The sequence below is a fragment of the Salminus brasiliensis genome, chromosome 20, assembly GCF_030463535.1.
Source record: "Salminus brasiliensis chromosome 20, fSalBra1.hap2, whole genome shotgun sequence".
Lineage (NCBI taxonomy): Eukaryota > Metazoa > Chordata > Actinopteri > Characiformes > Bryconidae > Salminus > Salminus brasiliensis.
Genome location: NC_132897.1, coordinates 31,657,742 through 31,684,099, shown reverse-complemented (window position 1 = coordinate 31,684,099; position 26,358 = coordinate 31,657,742). Strand labels below are relative to the sequence as shown.

The 26,358-nt window shown below is 41.0% G+C and overlaps 2 protein-coding genes across 2 annotated transcripts; one reads left to right on the top strand and one right to left on the bottom strand.

The window, feature by feature from the left end:
• Positions 1-506: 506 nt before the first annotated feature.
• On the top strand, positions 507-14,672 carry cyp1d1 (cytochrome P450, family 1, subfamily D, polypeptide 1). The gene is made up of 7 exons (XM_072664506.1): positions 507-620; positions 4,062-4,904; positions 7,834-7,957; positions 10,397-10,486; positions 11,962-12,085; positions 12,770-12,856; positions 13,376-14,672. The coding sequence occupies exons 2-7, from the start codon at positions 4,062-4,064 to the stop codon at positions 13,656-13,658; spliced, it is 1,551 nt and encodes a 516-aa protein (XP_072520607.1). The 5' UTR covers positions 507-620; the 3' UTR covers positions 13,659-14,672.
• Positions 14,673-18,071: 3,399 nt separating this feature from the next.
• Positions 18,072-24,418, bottom strand: LOC140542078 (uncharacterized). Its single transcript, XM_072664910.1, has 8 exons — positions 24,400-24,418; positions 23,022-23,214; positions 22,763-22,943; positions 21,474-21,684; positions 20,157-20,317; positions 19,657-19,859; positions 18,583-18,661; positions 18,072-18,483 (listed from the first exon to the last, which is right to left on the bottom strand). Exons 1-8 carry the CDS (start codon positions 24,416-24,418, stop codon positions 18,433-18,435), a joined length of 1,098 nt encoding a protein of 365 aa, XP_072521011.1. The 3' UTR covers positions 18,072-18,432.
• Between the last annotated feature and the right edge of the window lie 1,940 nt (positions 24,419-26,358).

The following is a 26,358-nucleotide window of genomic DNA, read 5'->3' as shown; positions in this document are numbered from 1 at the left end:
GTAAATAAGGTGTTTTATGGTGCTTAGACTTTGTAAAGGCTCGAAAAAAGCTTAAATATCCAACTTTTGTGCGAATAAAAGGAGGAAATTCGTGCCTCAAACATGTGGGATGCTAGCTAGCTAGCTACTGAGGTAAATATTGTCTTTGGGCTTTAAACATGCCGGAATAGCCAGGTTCGGGGATTAAATGTACAAGAATTGTAAGGAGGTGTTAGTAATAATCAGTTTTATTCATTTTAAACGTAAGTAAATGTGTTTTCAGGTTTAGATTTATTTTAAATATCTATCTCTCGTATTTCGCTTGATGAACAATGACCGTTTGGTTAACGTGCTATGGAAGTGAACACTGGGTGGTGTTGGGCTCGTTCAGTGGAGCAGAAGCCTTCAGCCATCCTGAGCAGAGGGTCAGTGGCGCCCCCTGCAGGCTGCGCTCGTTTCGGCATCATGTCGGAGCAGCTCTCTCCGCTATTAGCTCGATCCGTCCCTTCCTGCGTGTCGAGGCGCGAGGCTGCTGAAGTTGAGCCATCCCGGGGTGATTATGGAGAGCCCCTCCTCGCCGGGGGTCGCTTTTAGTACTGGAGCTCCAGCAGCTCTCAGCACTTCAGCGGTGGAGAGAGACGGTGAGTGTGAGTGTGTGTGTGTGTGTGTGTTCAGTGAACAGCTCAGGTACATCCTCACTGTGCTGTGCTGTTCTCTCCTCTGTTGAATTATCATGTGCTGTGCTCATTTTCTCCTCTGCTCTACTGAACTCTAATGCTGCACAGTCTGCTGCTGCTGCTTCATCAGTGCTGTGCTGCTCCGCTCTGGTCTGGTATACTGGATCATGCTGGATCATATCACATCATGTCCATCATCAGCACATATCACCATATGCTGTTATACCCTCATTTATTCTATTATATTCTACTCTACTCTATTCTAAACTCGCGTCTTCTCTGTTCTGTTTGGCTCCTCTCTGTTCTTCTGTACTGTATTCTGTTTTACTCTATTCAGTACTTCTGTTGTCTTTACTGTTCTACCAAGCTCCTGTGCTCTACTCTACTCTATTCTCTATTCTACTCTACTTTATTCTATTCTATTCCCTATTCTACTCTACTCTATTCTATTCTACTCTACTCTATTCCCTATTCTATTCTACTCTATTCTATTCTATTCTACTCTACTCTATTCCCTATTCTATTCTACTCTATTCTATTCTATTCTACTCTATTCTATTCCCTATTCTATTCTACTCTACTCTTTTCTCTATTCTATTCTACTCTACCCTATTCTATTCCCTATTCTATTCTATTCCCTATTCTACTCTACTCTATTCTATTCTACTCTACTCTATTCCCTATTCTATTCTACTCTACTCTATTCTCTATTCTATTCTACTCTACCCTATTCTATTCCCTATTCTATTCTATTCCCTATTCTATTCCCTATTCTATTCTACTCTACTCTATTCTATTCCCTATTCTATTCTACTCTACCCTATTCTATTCCCTATTCTATTCTATTCCCTATTCTATTCCCTATTCTATTCTACTCTACTCTATTCTATTCCCTATTCTATTCTACTCTACTCTATTCTCTATTCTATTCTACTCTACCCTATTCTATTCCCTATTCTATTCTATTCCCTATTCTATTCCCTATTCTATTCTACTCTACTCTATTCTATTCCCTATTCTATTCTACTCTACTCTTTTCTCTATTCTATTCTACTCTACCCTATTCTATTCCCTATTCTATTCTATTCCCTATTCTATTCCCTATTCTATTCTACTCTACTCTATTCTCTATTCTATTCTACTCTACCCTATTCTATTCCCTATTCTATTCTATTCCCTATTCTATTCCCTATTCTATTCTACTCTACTCTATTCTATTCCCTATTCTATTCTACTCTACTCTTTTCTCTATTCTATTCTACTCTACCCTATTCTATTCCCTATTCTATTCTATTCCCTATTCTATTCCCTATTCTATTCTACTCTACTCTATTCTCTATTCTATACTACTCTACCCTATTCTATTCCCTATTCTATTCTATTCCCTATTCTATTCCCTATTCTATTCTACTCTACTCTATTCTCTATTCTATTCTACTCTACCCTATTCTATTCCCTATTCTATTCTATTCCCTATTCTATTCTATTCCCTATTCTATTCTACTCTACTCTATTCTCTATTCTATTCTACTCTACCCTATTCTATTCCCTATTCTATTCTATTCCCTATTCTATTCTACTCTACTCTATTCTATTCTACTCTACTCTATTCCCTATTCTATTCTACTCTACTCTATTCTCTATTCTATTCTACTCTACTCTACTCTACTCTATTCCCTATTCTACTCTACTCTATTCTATTCTACTCTACTCTATTCCCTATTCTATTCTACTCTACTCTATTCTCTATTCTACTCTACTCTATTCCCTATTCTATTCTACTCTACTCTATTCTATTCTACTCTACTCTATTCCCTATTCTACTCTACTCTATTCCCTATTCTATTCTACTCTACTCTATTCTATTCTATTCTCTATTCTATACTATTCTACTCTACTCTATTCTCTATTCTATTCTCTATTCTATTCTATTCTATTCTACTCTACTCTATTTTATTCTATTCTATTCTCTATTCTATTCTACTCTATTCTATTCTGTTCTATTCTCTACTCTATTCTATTCTGTTCTCTATTCTATTCTACTTTACTCTATTCTATTCTGTTCTATTCTCTATTCTATTCTACTCTACTCTATTCTATTCTGTTCTCTGTTCTATACTATTCTACTCTACTCTTTTCTCTATTCTATTCTACTCTACCCTATTCTATTCCCTATTCTATTCTACTCTACTCTATTCTCTATTCTATTCTACTCTACCCTATTCTATTCCCTATTCTATTCTATTCCCTATTCTATTCCCTATTCTATTCTACTCTACTCTATTCTATTCTACTCTACTCTATTCCCTATTCTATTCTACTCTACTCTATTCTCTATTCTATTCTACTCTACTCTACTCTACTCTATTCCCTATTCTATTCTACTCTACTCTATTCTATTCTACTCTACTCTATTCCCTATTCTATTCTACTCTACTCTATTCTCTATTCTACTCTACTCTATTCCCTATTCTACTCTACTCTATTCCCTATTCTATTCTACTCTACTCTATTCTATTCTACTCTACTCTATTCCCTATTCTATTCTACTCTACTCTATTCTATTCTATTCTACTCTACTCTATTCCCTATTCTACTCTACTCTATTCTATTCTATTCTACTCTACTCTATTCCCTATTCTATTCTACTCTATTCTATTCTATTCTCTATTCTATACTATTCTACTCTACTCTATTCCCTATTCTATTCTACTCTACTCTATTCTATTCTATTCTACTCTACTCTATTCCCTATTCTACTCTACTCTATTCTATTCTATTCTACTCTACTCTATTCCCTATTCTATTCTACTCTATTCTATTCTATTCTCTATTCTATACTATTCTACTCTACTCTATTCTCTATTCTATTCTCTATTCTATTCTATTCTATTCTACTCTACTCTATTTTATTCTATTCTATTCTCTATTCTATTCTACTCTATTCTATTCTGTTCTATTCTCTATTCTACTCTACTCTATTCTATTCTGTTCTCTATTCTATTCTACTCTACTCTATTCTATTCTGTTCTCTATTCTATACTATTCTACTCTACTCTATTCTCTGTTCTATTCTCTATTCTATTCTACTCTACTCTATATTCTGTTATGCCCAATTCTATTCTATTCTATTTCATTCGTTTTACTTTTGCTCTGCTGGTACCTGTTCTGTTTTGCTCTGCCAGTCTATTTTATTCTATTACGTTATATGCTTGTATTCTATCATATTCTGTTGTGCCCTACACTAACTATACTTTTCAGTTCTGTTCAGTGTTTTTAATTTTAATAATGTTAATAATGTTTGTCTTGTTCATTTTAAATGAATCGATCTCTGCAATCTACATTATCCACATTTCCCAGTTGCTGGGATCTTTCATTCACTGTTTTACTCATCACCTCCTACAGATGATGCATTCAAATGTTCTCCCAGAAGTGGGCTCTGTGATGTCTGGTGTCACTGTCTTCCTCTGTATCTTCACACTATTCCTTATGGCCCTTCGCGTCCATCATCAAAAAACCCTGCAATCCAATCTGCCTCCAGGGCCCAGACCTTGGCCTGTGGTGGGCAACCTCTTCCAGATGGGGGAACAGCTGCACCTCTCCCTCACCAGCTTGAGGGCTCTCTACGGGGATGTTTTCCGGTTGAAGATGGGTTCCTTGGAAGTAGTGGTGCTGAGCGGCCTCTCCACAATCCGACAGGCACTGGTGCGGCAGGGCGAGGCCTTTGCAGGCCGGCCAGAGCTCTTCACCTTCTCCGCAGTGGCCGACGGCACCAGCATGACTTTCAGTGAGAAGTATGGCGAAGCCTGGACGCTCCACAAGAAAATCTGCAAGAACGCCCTAAGGACATTCTCGCAAGCCAAGGCTCGGAACTCTAGCTCCTCCTGTCTGCTGGAGGAGCGGATCTCTGATGAGGTGTTGGAGATGGTGGAGGCCCTGCGAGAGCAGGGAGAAAAAGTAGGGGATACAGGACTGGACCCAACTGCCCTGCTGGCCATCTCTGTGGCCAACGTGGCTTGTGCACTCTGCTTCAGCAAGCGTTACAGCCATAACGACGAACAGTTCCTCACTATTGTAAACATTAATAACGAGGTGCTGCGGATCTTTGCGTCTGGGAACCTGGCTGACTTCTTCCCTGTCTTCCGGTACCTACCCAGCCCTTCCCTGCGCAAGATGGTGCAGTACATCCACAGGATGAACAGCTTCATGGAGGAAAACATCAAGGAGCACCTCCTCAGCTTTGATAAGGTGGTAATATCAGCATGTTTACCAGTCAGCGATTCTCTTTATGCCAAGACATTAAGACGCCTTAGAACCAGGATGTACTGGTGCACTGGTGACATGTATAACCCTATAGTTATCGTTCACTTGCTTTAACAAACCACTTTTTAAAGCCGTGCCAAGCCCAGAGTAGCAACGATGGTGTCAGTACTCCTTATTACAGGTTAGTGGTGCATTATCTTGATTTCAAAGCTGTTATTTTAAGGTAAAATGCTGATTGTTGTTGGAAAACCCAACCCTGTGTCAACAACTTTCAGCTGAAATTAAGGTTCTGCTTGCCTCTCAGCTAATTTAGACAGTTAGATACTTCTGCTGTGGAGTTTGACTCTCTCCCTTTTCGTGCCTACAGGTCATTGTCAGTGCGGTGTAGGGGAGAGTGGATAATAAGTGGCCGAACTCAATTAAAAAGTCGCTGTTGAGAAAATGGATTCTACATTTATTTGAAAGGGTTTAGAACTTCTATGAAGCCAGTTCCGGCCCTCGGGCCGTATGTTTGCCACTACTGTTGTGGATAATGTAGATAACCCTAATTCTGTAGAGCCTTTAGGTTCACCACATAGTTTGCATGTAATTTAAGCATCTGTAGTTCATCTGTAGAGGAATCTGAAAATAGAGCATGACTAACCTTTCTTGTGTCGTTTTGCAGAAATGTAGTCCCTCAAATAAGCAGACAAAGCTCTGCACAAGTTGTCCACATAACCTTTCTCCTAAAGGGATCATATTAATGCTAAGTAATGCACTGGAAGACATTAGAAGTTGGGTCTAGGGGGTCTGAGAGCATGCCAGTAGGTGCAACAAAAAGGGGGATTGGTGATTTTTGGAGTTGATTGGTCTGTTCATATTTAGTATTAGGCTCTAACATGACTAAAAAACTTTCCACCAACTTTCAACATATACAGATCAACCAAAGGTGCTGAAGTCAAGCAGTGCTTTTTACTGTCCGTATGAGCTTATTAAAATACACATTCTAGTAGAACAGTCTTTGAGAATCGATACTTTGGTACAAAGTCAATAGCGACACTCTAAAAACTTGACTGTCTGGTTTGCTATGGTATGAAAAGGATCTGAACTATCGCAGCGCTAGTAGCTACGTGAGATCGTGATTTCTCTGAAAATTATGGGTGGGGGCAGCATAATAAGACTGCACTTATAAGGGTGAAGAAGAAGGGTGGTAGCAATAAAAAACAACACAAGCAATGGCATCTGGGATCAGCATGCAAATTGTGTCACAGAACATTCAGAACGAAACTTATCTAAACACCTCAAATACAGGCATCCATATCTATACACAGAATTCAAGGTAAGTGAGTCAAAACATTCATAACCTGAAATGTTAGCAATATTGTTTGTAAAAAACATTAGCATTGTTGCAAGCATTGTTTAGGCTAACACTGTGAAGGCTCATAACCAGTAATACTAGCATGCTGTGTGTACAGTAACGTTTGGGGTTTGCTTAACAGTAGAAGCTCTGATCTGACCTACCCAACAATATACCTAAAAGCACTGAGCTCTGGTCATCTGACCGCTCTGACTACCTAGTAAAAACATAGAATTTCAGTTGTACTGGCAGTTTATTAAAACAGTTGTCTTGCATAGATAGCTAGCATTCAGATAAGAACAGTGTAGGAACACAGTAGCTAGCAGTAGAGTTGACTGTAATTTGCCATAAATTCAGATTGTAGATAGGTACCTTCACTCTGTAACAACTCCATGGAGTAAAGCAGCAGCATCACCCTCAGGTCGAAGCACCCTGCTAGGTCTGTACGTCTGTATGTGTGGAGACAGTTATTTTGAAACTGGCCTCATAATGCCTCTGGTACTGAGAATGACCTGAAAGACCATTACATGACAGAGGTTTAGATTACATCTTTCTAGATCAGATGGGATTTGGACTGGGCAAGACGCCGATGGGAAATTGCAGTAGGAAACAATGGTGAATAATAGATTAGTCTCTGTGGGCTCCATTGGTATGTGAGGGAGGGTAGTGGTTTTCTCCAGCAGGAGCAGAGAGTCCAGACCATTGAACTTAGGTGCCTTTACAAGTTCAAAATGGGCGATGGTCAGTAGTACTGATTATTCTTCATATGAAGCATTTTGTGGAACTGCCTAATAATTCCAGTTCTTACTGTCTCAGTAGATTTAATTTGTATTGGCTTAATACTAGAGCAGTGCTTAAGTGCAGTTTTTTACAACACATGCTTTAACCAAAAAATGAAGTCTACTGTAATATTGCCAGATTTTTGGCAGATGCTAAATTCATTTCTCACGCAATCTCACAGCCTTGCGTATGTCCACTGGGTGAAAGCCAGAGCAGTGTGTGCCTCGCTCAGTTCTGATAAAGTGACTTTTTGTGTCTCATTTGTGTGAAAAGGTAAATATTCATGATTTTAAAGATGATAAAAAATAATCCACATATTATTTGTCCTAAAGATGGCCGTTTACCACATTTCCTGTTCTGATAATCCTAACAATATTATGAATACATGCAAAATCTGAATCTGTTTCAATAAGAGCATCTCCAAAACATCAGTTAGGTCTTGTAGGGTGTGCAGTGGTATGCAGTGGACAGTACCTACCAAAAGTGCTCCAGGGAAGTAGAACAGGTAAACTGGCAACAGGGTCATTGATGTGATCCATGGAGGCCCCGTCTCACAACTTGCAGGACTTAAAGGAACTGCTGCTATCGTTAGTCTTGGTGCCAGATACCACAAGACACCTTTAGAGGTCTCGTGCAGTCCATGCCTCAACAGGTCGGATCTGTTTTGACGGCATGAAGGGGGCCTATAAAATAGTATGAAGTAAGTTTTATTTTTATGGCTAAACTCTGTGTATATTGTAGAGCTTGATAAAGTCTTTTTTAGAAGACTCACTCTCTGTTTGGTTAATGTTTGTATAGAACTGCATCCGGGACATCACAGACGCCCTGATTTCACTGTGTGAGGATCGGCAGGAGGACGGAGACAGAGCTATTCTCACCGACTCACAGATCATACACACAGTCATCGACATCTTTGGGGCAGGTGAGACAAGACGTTTTGAACACTGAAGACCTTGTTTTTTTATTGCCCAACATGCAAATCTTAGTAATAATAAATAAAGGGCTGTAAATGTACATATATTTTACTTTGTATGTCTTTGCTTGCACAGTTTGTATAATGTGCACAAGGTAGCTGGTATGTACACTGTTAAGGTAAATAGTACTGCACAAGCATACACAATGTAAATGTAACCTCAAAAGGATACAACATGGTCCTTAAAGCATCAAAATCCAAATCTATCGTTGCTACTCTGGGTTAGGCACGCCGGCTGCTGCGTTGTGAAACTTTGGTAAAGCAGGCAGGCAGGACAAAGAACTGCAGAACTCTGTGTAAGCCAAGTCATATTGGTGTACAGTCCTGTATAGTACACTTATATAAGTCCTAATGTTTGTGGACACCCCTTCTAATGCATGCATTGAGCTACTTTGATTTGCACCCATTGCTGAAAGAGAATAGGCCATTAGAACTGCCAACAGACTAGGACTCACTGGAGTAGATAGTGAACACGAACCTCTTGGCACCATGCCTAATGCCAGGCATGGGCAAGGGGGTACAGCATTGAGTGGAACTGTGATCTCTGGAATGATGGTTGGTACTCCATCCAATACTTTTGGGATTAGTTGGAAAGGTGGAGATGTCGCTGAATGTCGCTGAATGCAATCAGCTCCTTACAGCAGTTCTCCAGTAGAGACAATAACCCCAACAAAAGCAGGATATCCTCTTTTTAAAACCCTTGATTTCGCCCTTGAATCAATGAATGAGCAGGTGTCCCACTGCTATTGTCCATATAGTGTATGCTCCCTACATTACTGGATGCTAATTATCTAAGAATACAGCAGATTACCTACTGTTATTTTGTGAATCCTTACACCTCTACTTACGCTGTAAGCGTAGCCGTTTGTGTTTGGCCTTTAAGAAAATGGCCAGGAGGTGTCCGATGATTGTTCTTCCTGGAAATAAATGTTAAAAATCCACATTTAAATTCAGATCCAGATGCTTTTTTGTGGCTTTGTTCCACAGGCCAGGGGGCGAATAGTCCTGTGCTAAAGACAGATTTTCTAAATCCTGTCTTTTGGGTCTTTTTGCTTATTGGCTTGCGACATTCATCCCCCTGTGTTAGTTTATGTTCCAAGTGATGCGGGTTTGTTAAAGAGCGTTTACCGTTGTTCTGTAATGAGTCTCAGATGATTCGTTTCTTTAGGAGAGTCCGGAGGAGTTCCAGGCTTCCAGGCCGTTTTTATCCTTCTTGGCCGCATGTGTTTGCTGTTGCAGTTCTTGGAGTGATTTTAAGTGTGTGTGTGTGTGTGTGTGTGTGTGTGTGTGTGTTTGTTTGTTAGACCCAACACAACTGTTTTTTAGACCATGAATTGTCCCAGGAATAATTACAATTATTATAATAAACAATTATGTGGCCTTTTTGACAGCATTTAATGCTAAACACTAGCTGCTCTACGCCGTACTGCACTGTTCTCTTGTTTACGTACGTAATGCTGATTACAACACAAGACTGGTCTACCTCAGCAATACACTCCTGAATGTGAATGTAGTAATAAGAGGGTCTTTTAACTTTTAGAAGTCTCAAGATATTGTTGCTGTAAAAAGCCTGCTCAGCTCTGGAATGACATTCTTTGAAAAGATAAAACCAAGATTAACTAGTACAGAGAACGAAAAGGGAAAGTTTGTGATCTGAAGCTCTGGAGAAACCTCATCATGTCAAACATGATGGAGGGACTGTTATGGCATTGGACTGTATGGCTGGTAAAGGAACTGGGTCACTCACTGGGTGTTTACTGAGGAACTGACAGAGGAAGTGTACAAAGCTTGACTCAGTTGGTTGCTGAAAAAGTCAGTCACCTGACCTCAAACCAGTGTAATATCCATGAGATCCAGACTTCAGGCAGTCATTGACTTTGCAGACATGTATTAAAGACATGTATTAAAATGTTCCTTGTATTATAACATAGTTGTTAGTTTGTCCAAATGTTTTTGAGCCTGTAAGAATGACGGGATTAAATCAAATCAAAGTTTATGTGTCACATCCATAGTCATAAGCTGCGCCACTAGCAGTGAAATGCTTGCCGACTGTCCATTCACATGAAAAACAAGCTAAAAAGACAAGACGAATAAATATAAAGGTAAAATAAATAATAATGTGTAGAGATCTGAAAGCAAAAATGTATAGACATTAAGAAATAGAAATATAAGTGATGAGGTTTGCAGTGTAGGAGATGGGGATATTGTTATAGTGTGAGAATCAGCTTGCTGTGATTTCTGGCAATAACTGGCCATTTTAGTGGATAAATGTGCATGTGTGAGTGCAGTTATTTGTAAACCCATGAAAATACAGGCCCTGAAATTGCAAAATGTGAGAACCATGGCAGGCATGTTATAATGAGGGCCTGTGTTTTTGTTCACTTTCAGGGTTTGACACCATCATTGCCGGCCTGCAGTGGAGTCTGCTGTATCTCATCAAGTTTCCACATATCCGGGCCAGAATCTACCAAGAGATTGGTAAAACAACAAAACACTGCACACGCACCCCACCGAAAGCTGTATCCTGTTCAGATGCTCCAGCTCCATCTTGGCGGCAATAGCTAGGACTACATTCACTACATTTAGCCACAAAGCTAACAAGTATCTGTGCTGCTGGGAGGAGATGTAGTCTTGCGTAAGCTGAGGTTGGGTCTCCTTGCTTAAAATATAATTGAAGTGAGAAGTGGTGCAAAGACATACTGTGGCATTAGTGTATGAGTGTCAAAGTTAACATAGATACAGTGGCGTTATCATTGCTACTGCGCTGGCCACCGGCCTGGCCCAGCATCGCTGCTGAAGCGTTAGGTTTGAAGAGTGTGGAACTGTCACATTTCTAAGCTCTCTGGCTCTTCAAACCATGTGTTAACAACAGTCATCAGACATGAGCTCCTCCAAGTATGTCTCTGAAAATGGGAGTAATTGATGCCCACATTGCAGGGGAAGGCTATGAGAAGATGTTGGTGAATGAATGTTGGTAAGAAATGGCAGTTCAGGGGATATTTTTATATATATATATATTATATATCTTCCTAATGCCATGTGCTTCTGTTGTTGCTCATCTTCATCTTGCCCACCTGTGTCCATTCTGTAGCCCTGTCCTTTTTTGTCATTACCCCCAGGTGTTTCTTTTTGGTGTTCAGTGTTTCCTGTGTTTCCCTTGCTTTGCACTGGTGTTACATGGCTTGTTCTGTCATTGCTCGTTCCTGGCCCTGTTTGCTGTGTATCGGTGTGATTTACTCATTTGTGTTCTGGCTCTGTGCTTGTTAAGTCCCTGCTTTTCCTTTGTTTTCTTTGTTTATGTTCATGGATAATCCTGCCCTTTGTGCTCCAGCCTGCCCTTAATTCCACCCAGCTTTAATTATGGACATCAGTAAAGCAACTCCAGCCTCCTCAATTGCCTCTCTTGTCCCAGCATAACAACACCATGATGTTTAAAACAACAGAAACTTCAAGAAGCTCACTTTCAGCACAAAAACAACACAGCACACACAAACAATCAAGAAAAGGCATGACAAAAAGGGGTTATAGACAGAAAAACACCCAAGCGGAAAAATATTTATGTTGTCATTTTAGATGTCATGTTACAATCGAGAACTTGACAGTCCTATCTGTACTAAAACACTTGGCCAAAATTACTAACTGAAATAAAAATATGAATTTAAAATATTACATTTAGTCAATATTATTGGTTATGGGTCTCCTAATGATCTACCTAATGATTGGTTTCTGCTTATATATGCACAGTCCTAATGGTCGTCCAGATCTATTCTGCCCCATTTTGATAGTTGCTAATCCAAATTCCCCACTCTACACACACAGATTCCCACACTCATCCGATCAGATCCATATTGGTATTGACGAATACATTACTAAGAAAGTTTGCTTCTGAAGAAGTGCAGGTGTCTGTTATGGCTGTTAACTTTCTCTTCCTCACTCTGTGTTTTTGTGCTCAGATGACCAGGTTGGGCTGAACAGGCTTCCACGATTTGAGGACAAATCAAAAATGCCATATACAGAAGCCTTCTTATATGAAGTATTTCGCCATGCGTCATACATGCCTTTCACCATCCCTCACTGGTAAGGGCACTGGAAGGTTGAGCAAAAATGACTAAGTTATATGGGGGCTGAAACCCAGGCTGCGCTGACACTGGTCACTATTCATATGTGGGAAGTGAAGAGAGGAATGTGCCTTATAAGGGATAAACGCAAAAAACAAACCGATTTGGTTTTGGAGAACGTATGGGGGTGTCGGGCATTAGGCTTGTTTAGCCCTGGGAGACGTGTGCCTTCAACACCTGGTGGCTGGAGGAACCCCATCCCTGGAGGGCCTGGCCCTGGACTACATCATGTACAAGGCCAATCTCAGAGCCTTTCCTCCTTTATTTTCATCCTGATGACTGGAATGATTGGCAGATTTTAGATCTTATTCATCATTCATTTTATTCATATAACTAAAAATGCAACTCAGGTCTATAATGACCACCCCCCCAATCTATCATCATTCATTATTCTGCTGCCATCAGGCAGGAGACTCACTAGCTAAGAATGGGTACAAAAGATTTTGAACAGGGACATAGTGAACAACCCCCCCTACATGGTTTGTGTGCATTGTTGTTATAAGTGGTCTAAGGGTTTAAGTATTTGTGAGGGACAATAAACTTTCCTTGTCTTATCTGTGGTAGTTTAAACATGCATTTGTTCAATCCTAATAGATTCAGATGACTTCTTTTGTTTTGTCTCTTTGATTCTGTCATCATGTAGCACTACTGAAAATATCACTCTCAATGGATACTTCATCCCTAAAGACACGTGTATCTTCATCAATCAGTATCAAGTTAACCGTGACCCGTAAGTATCACTGTGTGTGTAAAGTTCTGTTCCACCAGCAGCTCAGCTGATTTACTTTAATGAAGGAACTGATTAGACTAGGTGTTGGATGGAAACTGGGTTTGATGGATACAGGCCTTCCTCATTACACTCACGCTTATTACTCACGCGAATTACATTAATACAATACATTTTATTGATGTATCACACATTTATGACAGCATCGAATCAAGGTTCTTCACAGAATTCATAAAAAGAAGTAAAATTGTCTTTCCCCCAGTCTGTGAAGCTCATTTTTCCATGTCCATGAAGCTTGGCTTAGGTCAGCTTCTTCTCTGAAGCCTTTTCGCCCGTTCAAAATGGCGCATTTTGCCTGAAAGCTGAGGCATGATTTCATTTATATGCTTTTCCCAGGACCTGAAACTGTTCAGCCTGATGTCTGAAACCTAAACCTAACTGTGTCCTAAAATGTACTCTGTACTGTACTATATGATGTCTAATGTTTGTACATATTCCTCCTTCTCTGTCTGTGTTCTGAAGGGAGATCTGGAGTGATCCTGAGTCATTCCATCCTGAGCGTTTTCTCAACCAATCCGCTCATCTTAATAAAGACCTGGTTGAAAAGGTGATGATCTTTGGGATGGGGAAGCGTCGTTGCCTTGGAGACAGTTATGCTCGTCTGGAGATGTTCATGTTCTTAACGACCATCCTCCAGCGTCTGCACATCGAGAGCGCCCCGGGTCAAGAGCTCAGCCTCAGCACCACGTTCGGTCTGACCATGAAGCCCAGACCATATCGGATCAAGATTTCCCCTCGGAGTTAGGTCATCACCGTCCCTGCCAACACCTGGTCGAACAGCCAAATGACACAGATCAAACAGACAGGTTTACTAAGCCTTTACTGTAAAAAGCAGTGCACACAGGTAATTTCTGTCATGGTCATCATGATCTGTCACAGCTCAGCTCAGCTTTTACAGGCTCACATCTACCTCTGTTACATCATTTTGTCCTCGGACTGTTTGTGTTCAAGACATTAGCGATTATTGCACCTTTTGTACCAACTAACGAGCTTCATGTGCAAGTTTAGCTGGTACTAATTTTGGGATTGATGCTTAACAACTGCCTCACAACCTACCTAACAACCACCAGAGCATTCAGTTGACGTTATAGTGACGTTAGTTTTTAATAATAACACAATAATCTTTATTTATATAGCATCTTTCATACAAAAAGTGCTTAATTATTAATTAATTTCTATAACACAAAATACAAAAAAAGAGAAATAATAAACAACAATTTGACGATTCAGTGACAATTAACATACAGCTACATTTTCCCCCCAGATACATAATGCATGATTATCATATTGGGTATGTGTTGGTGTTGGAAGATCTGTCAAACCGATATTTGACGATGTGTCTATTGTATTGCGCTCAAATTTGCATTTTATATTATACTTTTTTGTAACCCAACTGAAATACAATTGTATGCAAAAGTTTGGGAATCCCTGGTCAAAATATCTGTTGCTGCGAATAGTAGTTGAGTAATAAATTGACCTGGTTTCCAAGTTAAGGGTGACACATTTTTTTAAGCAGAATAACTTTGTTGACACTATTTGGAGTGCTTCTTTTTAGATGACATAATCACTCATCAGACTCTCAGTAACATCTCAACAACATCTCAGTGATGGAGCAGCATTTGAACATTCTGTATATCATCAAGAGACTTCTTCCAAAGACCTCTACTGAATCCAGCTGTTCTTTACTTTATTTGGAGAATCCATGTGTAGATGTGTAGAGGTTCACCTAAGGAGAACTCCAAATAAAGCATAACCATTACTTTTTTATTTCCACCATTTACTGTTTTAAAATATCAAGAAATGGCTCAAAGAAAGAGCAAAAGTACCAGCATTTTTTGTAGCCAGCTGTAGAACGTCTTTTCGTTCTTGTTTGAGAGATTTTTGCTCATTTTTCCTGCAAAAGGCCACTAGTTCTGCAAGATTCTTGGGCTGTCTTGCTGCACTGCTCTTTGGGGGTCTATCCACAGTTTTTCAATACTGTGTAGGTGAATTGTTTCCCAGGCCACTGGCTGCAACACAGGCCCACAGCATAATCAATCCACCCCCATGGTTAACAGTTGGAGAAGTTTTCTTTTCATGAAATTCTACAACCTTCTTATTATATAAACTTAAAACAAAGGTCTATATTCATCAGTCCACAGGACTTGTTTCCAAAATGCATCAGGCTTGTTTGTAAGTTCCTTTGAAAATGTTGGACGCTGAGGTTTGTGGTGGGGAATTTTGTGGATTTCGAACTCTCATAAAATACACATTTCAGGGGGTTCAAACCCAAGATCCCCCCAAGCTACACCTCTGAATAGAACCTTAAGATTTGTAATGCGTACAAACCAACTCAAAGCATTGGAACATTTGCGGTTTAGCGACTGTGGTTGGCTGTGTTTCCTCACTATTAGCTCAAGGTAATGATTTGCTGAAACAAAAGGCAGTGTTCCTCTCTCTCGGGTGAGCATGGGTGGGGTGGATGAGCATAAAGAGAGTTGATGGAATTAGATGGATATCTAGGGTGCTGGTTAATTGTAGGCTGATTTTTTTCAGCTTGAAGGCCAAAACGCTTTCTCATAGGAGACTGAGGCTTTAGGAGACAGAGTGTTTAAAACGTTGAAACTGTGAATAAAAAGTTTAGCAACATTAATATCCAGAATTCATTATATTTTAAAAGTGTAGATCAAAATTCATGGCAGATGACGTACATAAATGAATGTAAATAGATCATTACAGACAAAAACTATTCCAGCAAGTATTAAATACTTACTATGGACATCGATAACTGTGACACCTAGGGGTTAACAGTTGCTATGCAAAAACGTATGCAATTGCTTACCAAGCCCTGTTTTTGTTTGTCCCCAAAGTCAAAGTTTACCGCCCAACCCAGTCGTGTTTATGGTGCACAGATGGCTGTAGGTGGCCAGCTACAGCTTCTTTCCGATGGCAGATGCCATGATGAAAGGATGATGGCGTATAACGAGAGCATTGTGCCAAAGGAGGGAGGGGAGCGGCGTGTAATTAGCAAAAAAACAGAAACCACAAGAACTGCCTTCAGTGGCCGCTGCAAGACGTCTTTTGTCCCAGTTTTCCTTCTGGTCCAGTAGGCCTTGCTATGGATTGAAAGATGGAGTCATTATGATCACAGATGCAGAGACTATAGGCCCAATTTGTGTGGTCCGTGTTTCTGTTCGTTGCCAAGCCACATGGAAAGAACAAGGCAGGCCTCAGAGGCTTTCTTTGTAAAATGTGCTGACTTACTAGCCTTGGATGTAAAGCCAGGCACTTAGGGTTCCTTATCTGAAGCTAGCAGTAACTTTTTAAATATCTGAGCGAAGCATGATTGTTGATGCCAGAGGGATTCTTCAGGGATAATTGTGGTGGGCAGAAAAGCATCTCAGAAGTATGGGCTACAACAACAGCAGAAGACCATGTCGATTTCCACTTCTGTCTGCCAAGAACACAAAGCTGAGGCTGCAGTGAGGGCACAGGCTCACCAAAACTGGCCAGTTGAAGACTGGAGAAGCATAGCGTGGTCTGAAGAATCTGGATTTCTGCTGATGTTCAGAATTCAGTCAGTATAATTGGTTCTATGGATGTCCAACAATGAACGGTTGGAAATCAGGCCTTGTGCATCCTTTTCCATTGTCAGTTCCAAATAAACTGAGAGGTACAATAAAAAAAGCGCTGCTTGAGCTAAAAGCAGCGGAGAATTGGTCCTCAGAATGTTCATGATACTACGTATTGGCCTGGGTTATTCCCTTCTCTCATTCTGTCATTCTGTTTTCTCCAAATATATGGGAAGGGAAGGAGAGCCAGTAAGCTATGTCCAAAAGCTTCTCTTTCACCCCTAAAGCCCCCCCCCCCCCCTTCTTCCCAAGCAAGCAAAAGTGGGGCTCTAATTTTAGTGGATTCCTGCGGCCCACAGAAGCGACAGGTCAGGAGCTCTTACCCCGTCTCTGCCACCGATCCTGTCTGTTCCCTGCAATGGGATCCTACTGCGTGCCAGCGAGTGTCCCAGGACTCCTCCTGTACCTGCCAAGCACCAAACACGCTCCAGCCCTCTTTTCCCACAATAGAAGCACAAACTGGCCAACTGACTTCCTAATTGCCCCTGGCTCTCTGCTGGCTCATCCAGGGGAGGGGGGCTCAGCACCCTCTTTCGGCACTCTCATTACTGGGCTGCACGCAATGACCCGGCCCACCCCGGGGCCAACGGCACCAGGATGACACGCACAGTCAGAGCCCGAACACAGAGGCAGACAAACACGCGGAAAAGAAGGTTCGACTTGTTTGCAGATGAATCTGTTAAATCACTATATTAAATATATCAGTAGCCTGAGAGAAGACAGTTGTGTTCAGAGCAATGGCCACTAAAATGAGACCCTAAAATGACTGAAAGTTGTACATTGCTGAGAATGAAGTTAAAATAAAAAAAATATCCAGAACAGTTCATATTTTGAATGTGCATCAGAATGTATTTATAGAGTGTTTTAGGTTAATTAATGTGTAGCTGACAACATTGGAGCCAGTTGTCTGGTTTTGCCTTTAGCCTAGCACTCATTCTTTCATTGGTCTCATTGCTTTAGAGACGCTGGTACAGACAAAGCTGCGTCCATGAGGCCTGCTTCATGTAAGAACCCGTTTTCCGATATCGAGTCTGAACTATTAACAACACTTACATTTTCCAGAATTGGACGCAATGTAGGGCTTTCGCTAGTGAGCTGGGTGTACATCACAGTTTTGGGGGTTTGGAATTGGCCTATTTTACAGCTCTATTTTGATTTTGCCCGATATTGTTCTTCAATTATGAAACCACAGTGTTTGAGGTCATGATTTGGACTGTTGTGTAGTAGTATTCAAAATTCTTAGGTGTATTGTAATTTATCAGCATTTTATTATGTCTTCAGTCTCGAGTTAGTTGCTTTGCATGTTTGCGATTCTCCCATGTATGATTATTTTTGACAAGGTCTCACTAAGCTACATTTAAAGCAAGCTAAAGAATGGCTAGCTTCATAATCTTAACCAATTTCTACATATTTAAGCCAGCAACAATAGTAATTAATCACTTTATCTCTTCCCCCCAAAAAATCAGATGTTGAATAGAACTTTTAAACTACATTTTATTGTGTAGTTCGAAATTACAATCTAACTATACATTATTATTGAACACTAAATAACAGACATTGCGACAACCGATACATTTAAAATACTTAGAAACCAGTCTAATTTCACCCACTGGCCACTTTATTAGCAACCCCTCCTTTATAGCTTCACCTTGCTGATGTGCAGTTATAGCTCATCTCTTGATCACAATGTGTGTTAGCAATCCTTTAGCTCTTCATCAGTGCTCACAGAGCCTAAAAAGCAGTCCTGTGGGTCAAAAACTGACCGGTGATGAATGGGGTAATGGAGGCTACTAAACCTAGCTACAAGGTTTCTACTTTCTTTATTTCTAACACAGTGGTTGGTGAGGGTTTAAGGATCTAGCATATGTTTCCATGAATAGAGATAATAGTCCTTTTGAGCGAGTCCATTCAGACGTCCACCTCTTCTACAGGTTGTCCTGACTTCAGTCTCAAAATGACCTAGAAAGAGAGTCACAGAAAGTGAGAGAAGGTTTGCTGTAACAGGTTGAGTCATTATATAAACATGCTGAAGAAACGCAGTCCCATAGCAGCCCAGACCTCTTTGAGCTGAGCGATTTCTTTGCTCTCCGTGTTCCTTTGCGCGTGGTTGGTGATCGCCTTCACTCGGGAGGCATATCTGAAATAGAAAACACATCCACGTCACACAGGGTCATGCTTTTTTCTGCTGGTGGGAGAAAATATAAAAGCTGCTGAGCTTTTTTTGGTAATAGACCTTTCACAGCTTCAAGAGCTTTGGGGATCTCTGCACAGCATCTCTCTGGATTTTCTGTGGTGTCTGGCACCAAGACTGTTAGCAGCAGACCCTATAAGTTGTGAGGTGTGGCCTCCATGGAAGGACTCATGTGTCCCATAAAAGACAACATACCAGTATGAATACTGTACTAAATAGTCAAAAAATATACACCATAAGTATTTGGACAGTGACGCTTTTTAATAATTTTGTCTCTGTACGCCACCGGTGTTTTTTTTCTCAGTTGCTTTGGTACATTTCTCCAATCAGATCTCTTGATTGAAAACAATTCGTCCATCCTTCGCATCATTGAGTGTCTTGTGGCCATCGTAAAGGGCATTTCTCATTCATCTGCTGTTTCCTACATTATCAAGCACATTTGTCGATCCAAATGTATTACGCTTTACTCTGCTCTGGTAATAAATACCTACTTTTGGGACAAAAGTAAAAGTAAATTTTCTGGGAATCCATTGTGTAGTGCTGTTTGTACAAATTGTTTTAAGAAAATGTTTATGTTGATTTGAGAAATGCATCAAAGCTATTAAGATAAAACTGTAAAATGAAGCTTACTTAATAGATATATAGAAGTGTAGACTACCAGCTTTAATTCAAACAGTTTAACAATAAAACCAGATCAAAAGATACAGGATTAAAAGTAATTGGACAATGGGCTGATAAGCAACTTCATTTCCAGGTGGGGGTTCTCAGGAGTTTGTATAAATGGACAAGTCATAGAATGCTGAGTCAGTCACCTAAACTCAACCCAACCGATCACGTATTGATAACAAATCTGAAAGCAGTGTTCAAGTATTAAGTGTTTGTTTGAATCATTCCAGATCCTGGAATGTGTGTGTGTGTGTGTGTGTGTGTATGTGTCTCACATGAGTGAGGTAAGGGTCTCGTCCAGGTTGCAATCAGAAGGGGAGATGTTGAGGAACATGAGAGTTTTGGCGTTGCCCCCAAGCGAGTCCTGCATGAGCTGGGTCAGCTTGTTGTTGCGGTAGGGCACATGGGATTGCTCCATTGCCAGAGCCGAAATCACATCACCCAACGCGCTCAATGATTTGTTGATAGAGTTGGCTTCCTGCACATGACACACGTATGTACACACTTTCAACACTGGGCCAATCAGAATTTATAATTCATTAGTTCATAAGGCTCATGGATAGTGTCACATGATATATATATACTACTCTATCAGCTATCAATATATAGCGATTCTGAAAGATGAAAGACTGTGTTTTTGTTTTTATCAAATTTTAGGAAAACACACAGAATTAAAAAATAAACATCATCTGAATGAACTGTTGTCTCTTGACCTTAGTGTCTGTGCTAAATAATGTCTGCTTAAATTCAGATAACTCATGTGGCATGAACAAACCTTCAGCTGGTCATCCCTGGCCCCTGTCTTCGCAGCTCTCTCGCTTCCTGCCAGGTCGACGAGGTTCAGCTTCCCAAAGCTCACACTCCCGTTGGTCAGGTTGCGGCTCTCCAGCATGATGCTAAAGATCAGGTGAGAGCGAGAACTCTCGACGTTCATCTCTATCAGACAGCAGAGAGTGGAAGACACTAATTACCAGCCAACACAGTCACAATACAACACAGTTACCAGTCAACACAGTCACATCACAGAAATGTCACAGCACACACTGCAGGAACCATTCAACAGTCACAACACTGCACAATAACCATTCAACACAATCACAATACAGCAGTTACCATTCAACACAATCACAATGTAGCACAGTTACCGTTCATCACAGTAACAACACAGCACAGTTTCCATTCAACACAGTCACAGCACAGTTACCATTCAACACAGTCACAGCACAGTTACCATTCAACACAGTTATAATACAACCGTTAGCATTCAACACAGTTATAATACAACCGTTAGTATTCAGCACAGTCACAACACAGTACAGTCACCGTTCAACACAGTCACAACAGAACACAGTTACCATTCAACACAAGTCACAAAGCAAGGCACAGTTCACAAACCACAGTTACAAGACAAAAAACGTATCAACTAACACAAATACAAATCAGCACAGTCACAGCACAGTCAGAGCTTCCATTTTAAGCAGGCTGCCAGTTTACCTAAAAGGCTTTATTAATTTCACTTAATTTTTAGTATGTGCAGCCACTGCTGGTCTGCCTATGATACAGTGGATTTAATGTGGCGCTAATTTAACAGCAGGAATGGTTTAAAAGATTCCATACTGCAGAAATATAGACCACTTGTTGGAAACCTTTACTGTAGAGCACAGTAGTTCATAAGGCCTTCGTGACAACTGACCTGAGTCTATATAAAAATATATCAAGTTTTATTTCAACATGCTCCATTGTCATAAAAGCTGCTCATGTTAATGTGGATGTATTGTGGATTTCACATCTGGAAGTGTAATGTCAACCAATGTTTGTCTGAAAAAGCCTTAATAAATGTTTATGTAGGTTTGTCAGTTGTCATGAAAAGCTTATGTAGCCTAAAAAACGTGCCCTTCAGTGTTACCCTACTTTCCAAATGTCAGTTTATGTCTTCTTTACGACAGTGCTGTAAATGAGTGAAAGGTAATTATATAGCATAGAGGAAAAAAAGCTAGTACAGCCAATATCGATCAACTAAAAATCGCAATATCAATCTGTTGGATTGTATTTGTTTTTTTCAAACCATTTAACATGGACAGCATTCACATACTGGTGGCGGCTATACGGCGGTTGGCGCAGCCCTGTTCAAAGAGGGCGAAGAGTTCTCCGGCACTGGTCGCCTCCTTTGTCTCTGCTCCCTGGGCAAATACAAGCCCCTTTTTGTCTTTCTTAATTTCGATCCGCTTGGACAACGCCTCAGTTGGACTCACAAAGAGGTCCTGTAGCCGGTCATTATACAGCTCCAGCATGGAAGCTGAAACCTGGGGTTGGGTGCATCATGGGAGGAGAGAAGAGCAGAAAGGAGGTGAGGATGAGCGTTACCTTCCTGGAAAAGCACCTTTCCCATGTTAAAAGTGAAACTCAAAACAAAGGAGCTTCCCGGTCTCAAAAGAGAAGAAATCATACCAGAAAAGATCACACGAGAAGACAACAGACCTCAAGAGAAGAGAATAGACCGGAAGAGTAGAGAACAGAGCAGAAGAGAAGAGAACAGACCTCAAGAGAAGAGAAAAGACCAGAAGAGAAGATAATAGACCAAAAGAGAAGAGAAAAGACCAGAAGAGAAGAGAAAAGACTAGAAGAGAAGATAATAGACCAAAAGAGAAGAGAAAAGACCAGAAGAGAAGAGAAAAGACTAGAAGAGAAGATAACAGACCAAAAGACAAGAGAAAAGCCCAGAAGAGAAGAGAAAAGACTAGAAGAGAAGATAATAGACCAAAAGACAAGAGAAAAGCCCAGAAGAGGAGAGAAAAGACTAGAAGAGAAGAGAACAGACCAAAAGAGAAGAGAACAGAGCAGAAGAGAAAAGACCAGAAGAGAAGAGAAAATGCCAGAAGAGAAGAGAACAGACCAGAAGAGAAGAGAAAAGAAAAGCCCAGAAGAGACTAGAAGAGAAGAGAACAGATCAGAAGAGAAGAGAAAAGAAAAGCCCAGAAGAGACTAGAAGAGAAGAGAACAGATCAGAAGAGAAGAGAAAAGAAAAGAAGAGAATAGACCAGAATATTAGAGAACAGACAAGAAGAGAAGAGAAAAGACCAGAAGAGAAAAGACCATACTAGAAAAGAACAGGTAAAAAGACATGAGAACAGATCAGAAGATAAGAGAACCGATAAAGAGACTGGAGAACATAGCAGAAGAAAGCAGATCATAACACACCAGAAGAGTAGAGAACATGGCCCAGTTTCCCACAAGCTTTTCGGCGATGTTCCCTTTAACCATTTTAGAATACAAATTGTGTTTAGAAGCTTTCAAGAAACTTAGCCCAGAAGAGAGAATAATGGTACTAGAAAAAGAGAAGAACGTGTTTATGGCTTCATTTAGACTGAAGTCAAACCATACCTTAAACTCAAATTTTGTCTCATTCTCCTGGATGATTTCAAAGACTGTAGTGAAGGTTCTGGGAATGATTCCTGGGTTTTTATGCTCTCTGTCCCCCACCATGGTAAAGGTTTTCCCAGAGCCAGTCTGTCCATATGCGAAGATGCATACATTGAAGCCATCCATCGCTGACTGGATGAGCCTTGAGGATAAAGTACAGGATCAACTAGAACATTCTTTCCAAATGTCCACTTATGTCCGCTCAAGCCTGTTCTCCTACCTGCTGGACTCCTGAAACACCTCGTCCTGTGTTCTCTCTGCGGTAAAGATCCTATCGAACTGAAACTCCCGAGGTCCCCGAGGGGTTTCCAGAATCACAGAGTAGTCATCCAGACACGACACAATGGAGCTGCCACCGTTTGCCAGCTCTGCTTTTGTCTGAGGCCTTATCCGGCAGAACACTCGGATCTTACCTGTTCAGAGCACATGCACAGACTCAGTGGCCATTTTATTGGAAACCTTATGCTGGTGTACAGTAAGAGACCGCAGCCTTTCAGTCTGTTGATGCAGTTTGTGTCAGCCATCATCTAACCTATTAGTTCTCAAATTTGCCTTCGGCCCATTCCTTTGCATTGGGTTGTAGTGTAGGGGTCCTGAAGACCAGACGATTAAAGACCACTGTTCTGGTCCTTCAATGTTGTTGAATTTGACTCTTGGCTGGATATTGTTGGGTGGGGGATCCACTCTCACTGCTGTGCTGAGAAGGTCCACCACCCAAGTTAGATCTGGGCAACAGAAGTCATGTGGACAGACATTTACCAGTGATGAATGGGGTTGAGGTGATGGATGGTGCTGCAGAAGGTGGGTTACAGTCTCTTGCTGTGCGCCTACACAGTCATATCAGAATATTATGACCACCCATGGTTTGGAATGAATTTGGCCCGAAGGGCCATAGATGCCAGAGGGCAATCGATGCTCTGCTGTGGAGCAGTTAACCCCTATAAAGAACACCTTCTGTCACGCTAGTGTCACCTGAGCCAAGGGTGGTTATTCCCACTATTAGTTAGGTGGTCATAATATTCTGATCTGACTGACTGTGTTTATAGTGACATAGAAATACAAGCTACAAGTTGTTTCTAACAGAGGATAAATTAATTATTAATACCAGGATCGTTCCTTCTCAGAACATAACATCAAGCGCTTCCCTGTTGCTGCGGAACCTGTATTTTTATCAATGCCCTGTCCTTCCCTTTTGAGAACCAACTGCTTTCTCTGATATTATCAGTCCAGTCCAAAACAGACTTTGGTGCTTTGGACATGGGTGAGGAATATTCGGCAAGCTGATTCCTGAAGTCATACCTTCCCAGGATGTAACTAGCGAACTCCATCTTGTTTGTTTTTCTGCTTGTTTTGGCACTGGCCTGTGTTTCTTTTGGACCTGATCGCACATAATTAAAAAGCAGAAGGAATGCCTGGGAAAGTTCTAAAATTCCCTGGATCTCTGCCATTTGAAGAGAAAAATGAGACAAGGCTATTTCAGTTCATGTTATGTCTGGCTGTCTTGGTCAGAGCAAACAAGTTTCTTCATCTCCTCCATTTCGCCTCACGATAGATTGAGGTAATGGGCGATATGACCATCAGTAAGAGAGTGGATGTGCCTTTCATGTCTTCCACCATGTTGTAGTACTTCTTCCTCAGCGTTCGCTCCGCCGTGTAATTCTCAATGGTTTTCTTGTTCTCTTCTTTGACTTGTTTCAGCTGAGGGGGGCAAGAGAGCAGCATTATAAAATGTCCACCTCTGCACCATGGCTTGGTTGTATATAAACACTAACATTGGAAAGTAATGACATTGGGCCATTCATCTACTTTCAGCTGATAATGGTGGACTGGTGGTCTGTGCAGAGATTAAGCATTGTCCTTCAATACATTATTACAGAATACATGTTGGGTGGTTAGTGAATTTGAATTCTATCTATTTTAATAACTAAATGTACTTGAAATCATTTGGATGTAGCGTGAACTCTGGCTGGCCGTTCTGACCTCGGCTTGCAGCTGGAGCAGGTGCTGCCCCACACTCTTCCCAGCGTCAGCCTTGAGGAAGGCATTCTTTTTGAAATTCTCCTCGAAGGCCTGCAGATCATAGTGTCTCGTTAGATCATTATAAAAGAAAACCATAATCAAATGTCATTGGCAGACGTTGGTGCAGACTAAAACATAGTTGTCCCAGCGCCTGAAGGTCTACTGTCTGCAAAGTATACGTCCAGCCCCGTTATCTGACTGGTCCAGATTATTAAGTCCTTCAATAGCAGGAGACTAACTTGGCATTATTAAATGGTCCTTATAAAGTCCATGAAACCCAGGAAAATATTAAAATTACAGTTTACCACAAGGAACTTTGGCTGCAGCAGCTGAGAAACGGTAGGCTCAGACAGTCAGGACGGTACAGATTGCAGAGAAACTTAAAAGTACAAGTACTTGACCAAAAGTAGAAGTAATTAGCACTTTAGGTTCTAAACTGGGCCAAGCTGGCAACTACTCCTGAAACGTTACTGTAAGGCAGCTTTTATAAGACTACATGACACTTACATAAGTCTTTCATGATTACTGACTTATATGTATATATATTGATCAACCATAATGTTAGCTGCCTAATATTGAGTATGCCCCCTTGTGCCACCATAACAGATCAGATGATTCATGGACTGAGACATGGACTCCACAAGACATCTGAAGGCTTCCTGCGGTGTCTGGCACCAAGACATTAGCAGCAAATCCTTCAAATCCTGTAAGTTGTGACCTCAACTTGACCTCCATTACATGACTACCTTTGCTATCTTCTTGTAGTCTTCTCCTGCTTTATGGGCATCACTTATATTGTTATTCAGAGTGCTAGACAGCTGCTTAGAGGAGCTGCTTAGGGTTAGGTGGGCCTTTAAGTGTGAGTGTGAATGCGTGGTTATGTATTCGTACTTTAACGCTCTCATCCAACGTTGCCAAGTCATCTTCATAGATGGGCCCTGAATATACATAAATAGCAGTAATCAGAGTTAAGCCTGTCCAATAGGAAAGGTTAGTGATGCTCTAACTGAGAATTCCTGCTAATAAAACAACCCCTTTGTTCATTTGTGTGTCGGTCTACCTTTGATCGAGGGTGTTGCCCCCGTTTTGATGCACTCCAGGGCCACCTGTATGACCTCATGCTCCTGTAGCCTGACCTGAGTCAGCCGATCTGCCTCACTGACGTCCGGTCGGTCCTTCCTGTTGTGGCACATGAGCACATTGCATTCCCTAATCTTCTCTGTCTCATTTCTGTACTTTCTCATGTATTTTACCCCTGTGATTTTGGTTGGTTGCTGTCCTCCTCTGCTTGGTTCTCATGGATGGGTTCTTGGCCTGCTGGGCCGAGGTTCTCTCTGGCCTCATCCAGAGTTTTACAGTTGTCTTCTGCCATCTGCTCAAACTGCTGCTTGGCCTCAGTCACCTCTGTATAGACCAAATGAGCCTGAGGCAGAGAAAATGTAGAATTCTGAAATCGTTCATAGGTTTCAAATAATGAGTAGAAGCTAGAACATCCCACGAAGTTAGCAGTTTCCGAGATGCTACCACCTTTCGCCCAC

What these genes read in the sequence shown, in the direction of transcription:
- cyp1d1 (XM_072664506.1), top strand. Translation starts at nt 4,062, where the DNA reads ATGATGCATTCAAATGTTCTCCCAGAAGTGGGCTCTGTGATGTCTGGT. An exon ending in CAGAATCTACCAAGAGATTG is followed by an intron (nt 10,487 to 11,961) that starts GTAAAACAACAA and finishes TTTTGTGCTCAG; the next exon opens with ATGACCAGGTTGGGCTGAAC. An exon ending in TATCAAGTTAACCGTGACCC is followed by an intron (nt 12,857 to 13,375) that starts GTAAGTATCACT and finishes TGTGTTCTGAAG; the next exon opens with GGAGATCTGGAGTGATCCTG.
- LOC140542078 (XM_072664910.1), bottom strand. An exon ending in AGACAAAATTTGAGTTTAAG is followed by an intron (nt 21,685 to 22,762) that starts GTATGGTTTGAC and finishes ACCCAACCCCAG; the next exon opens with GTTTCAGCTTCCATGCTGGA. An exon ending in GAGACCCTTACCTCACTCAT is followed by an intron (nt 18,662 to 19,656) that starts GTGAGACACATA and finishes TTTCTATTTCAG; the next exon opens with ATATGCCTCCCGAGTGAAGG.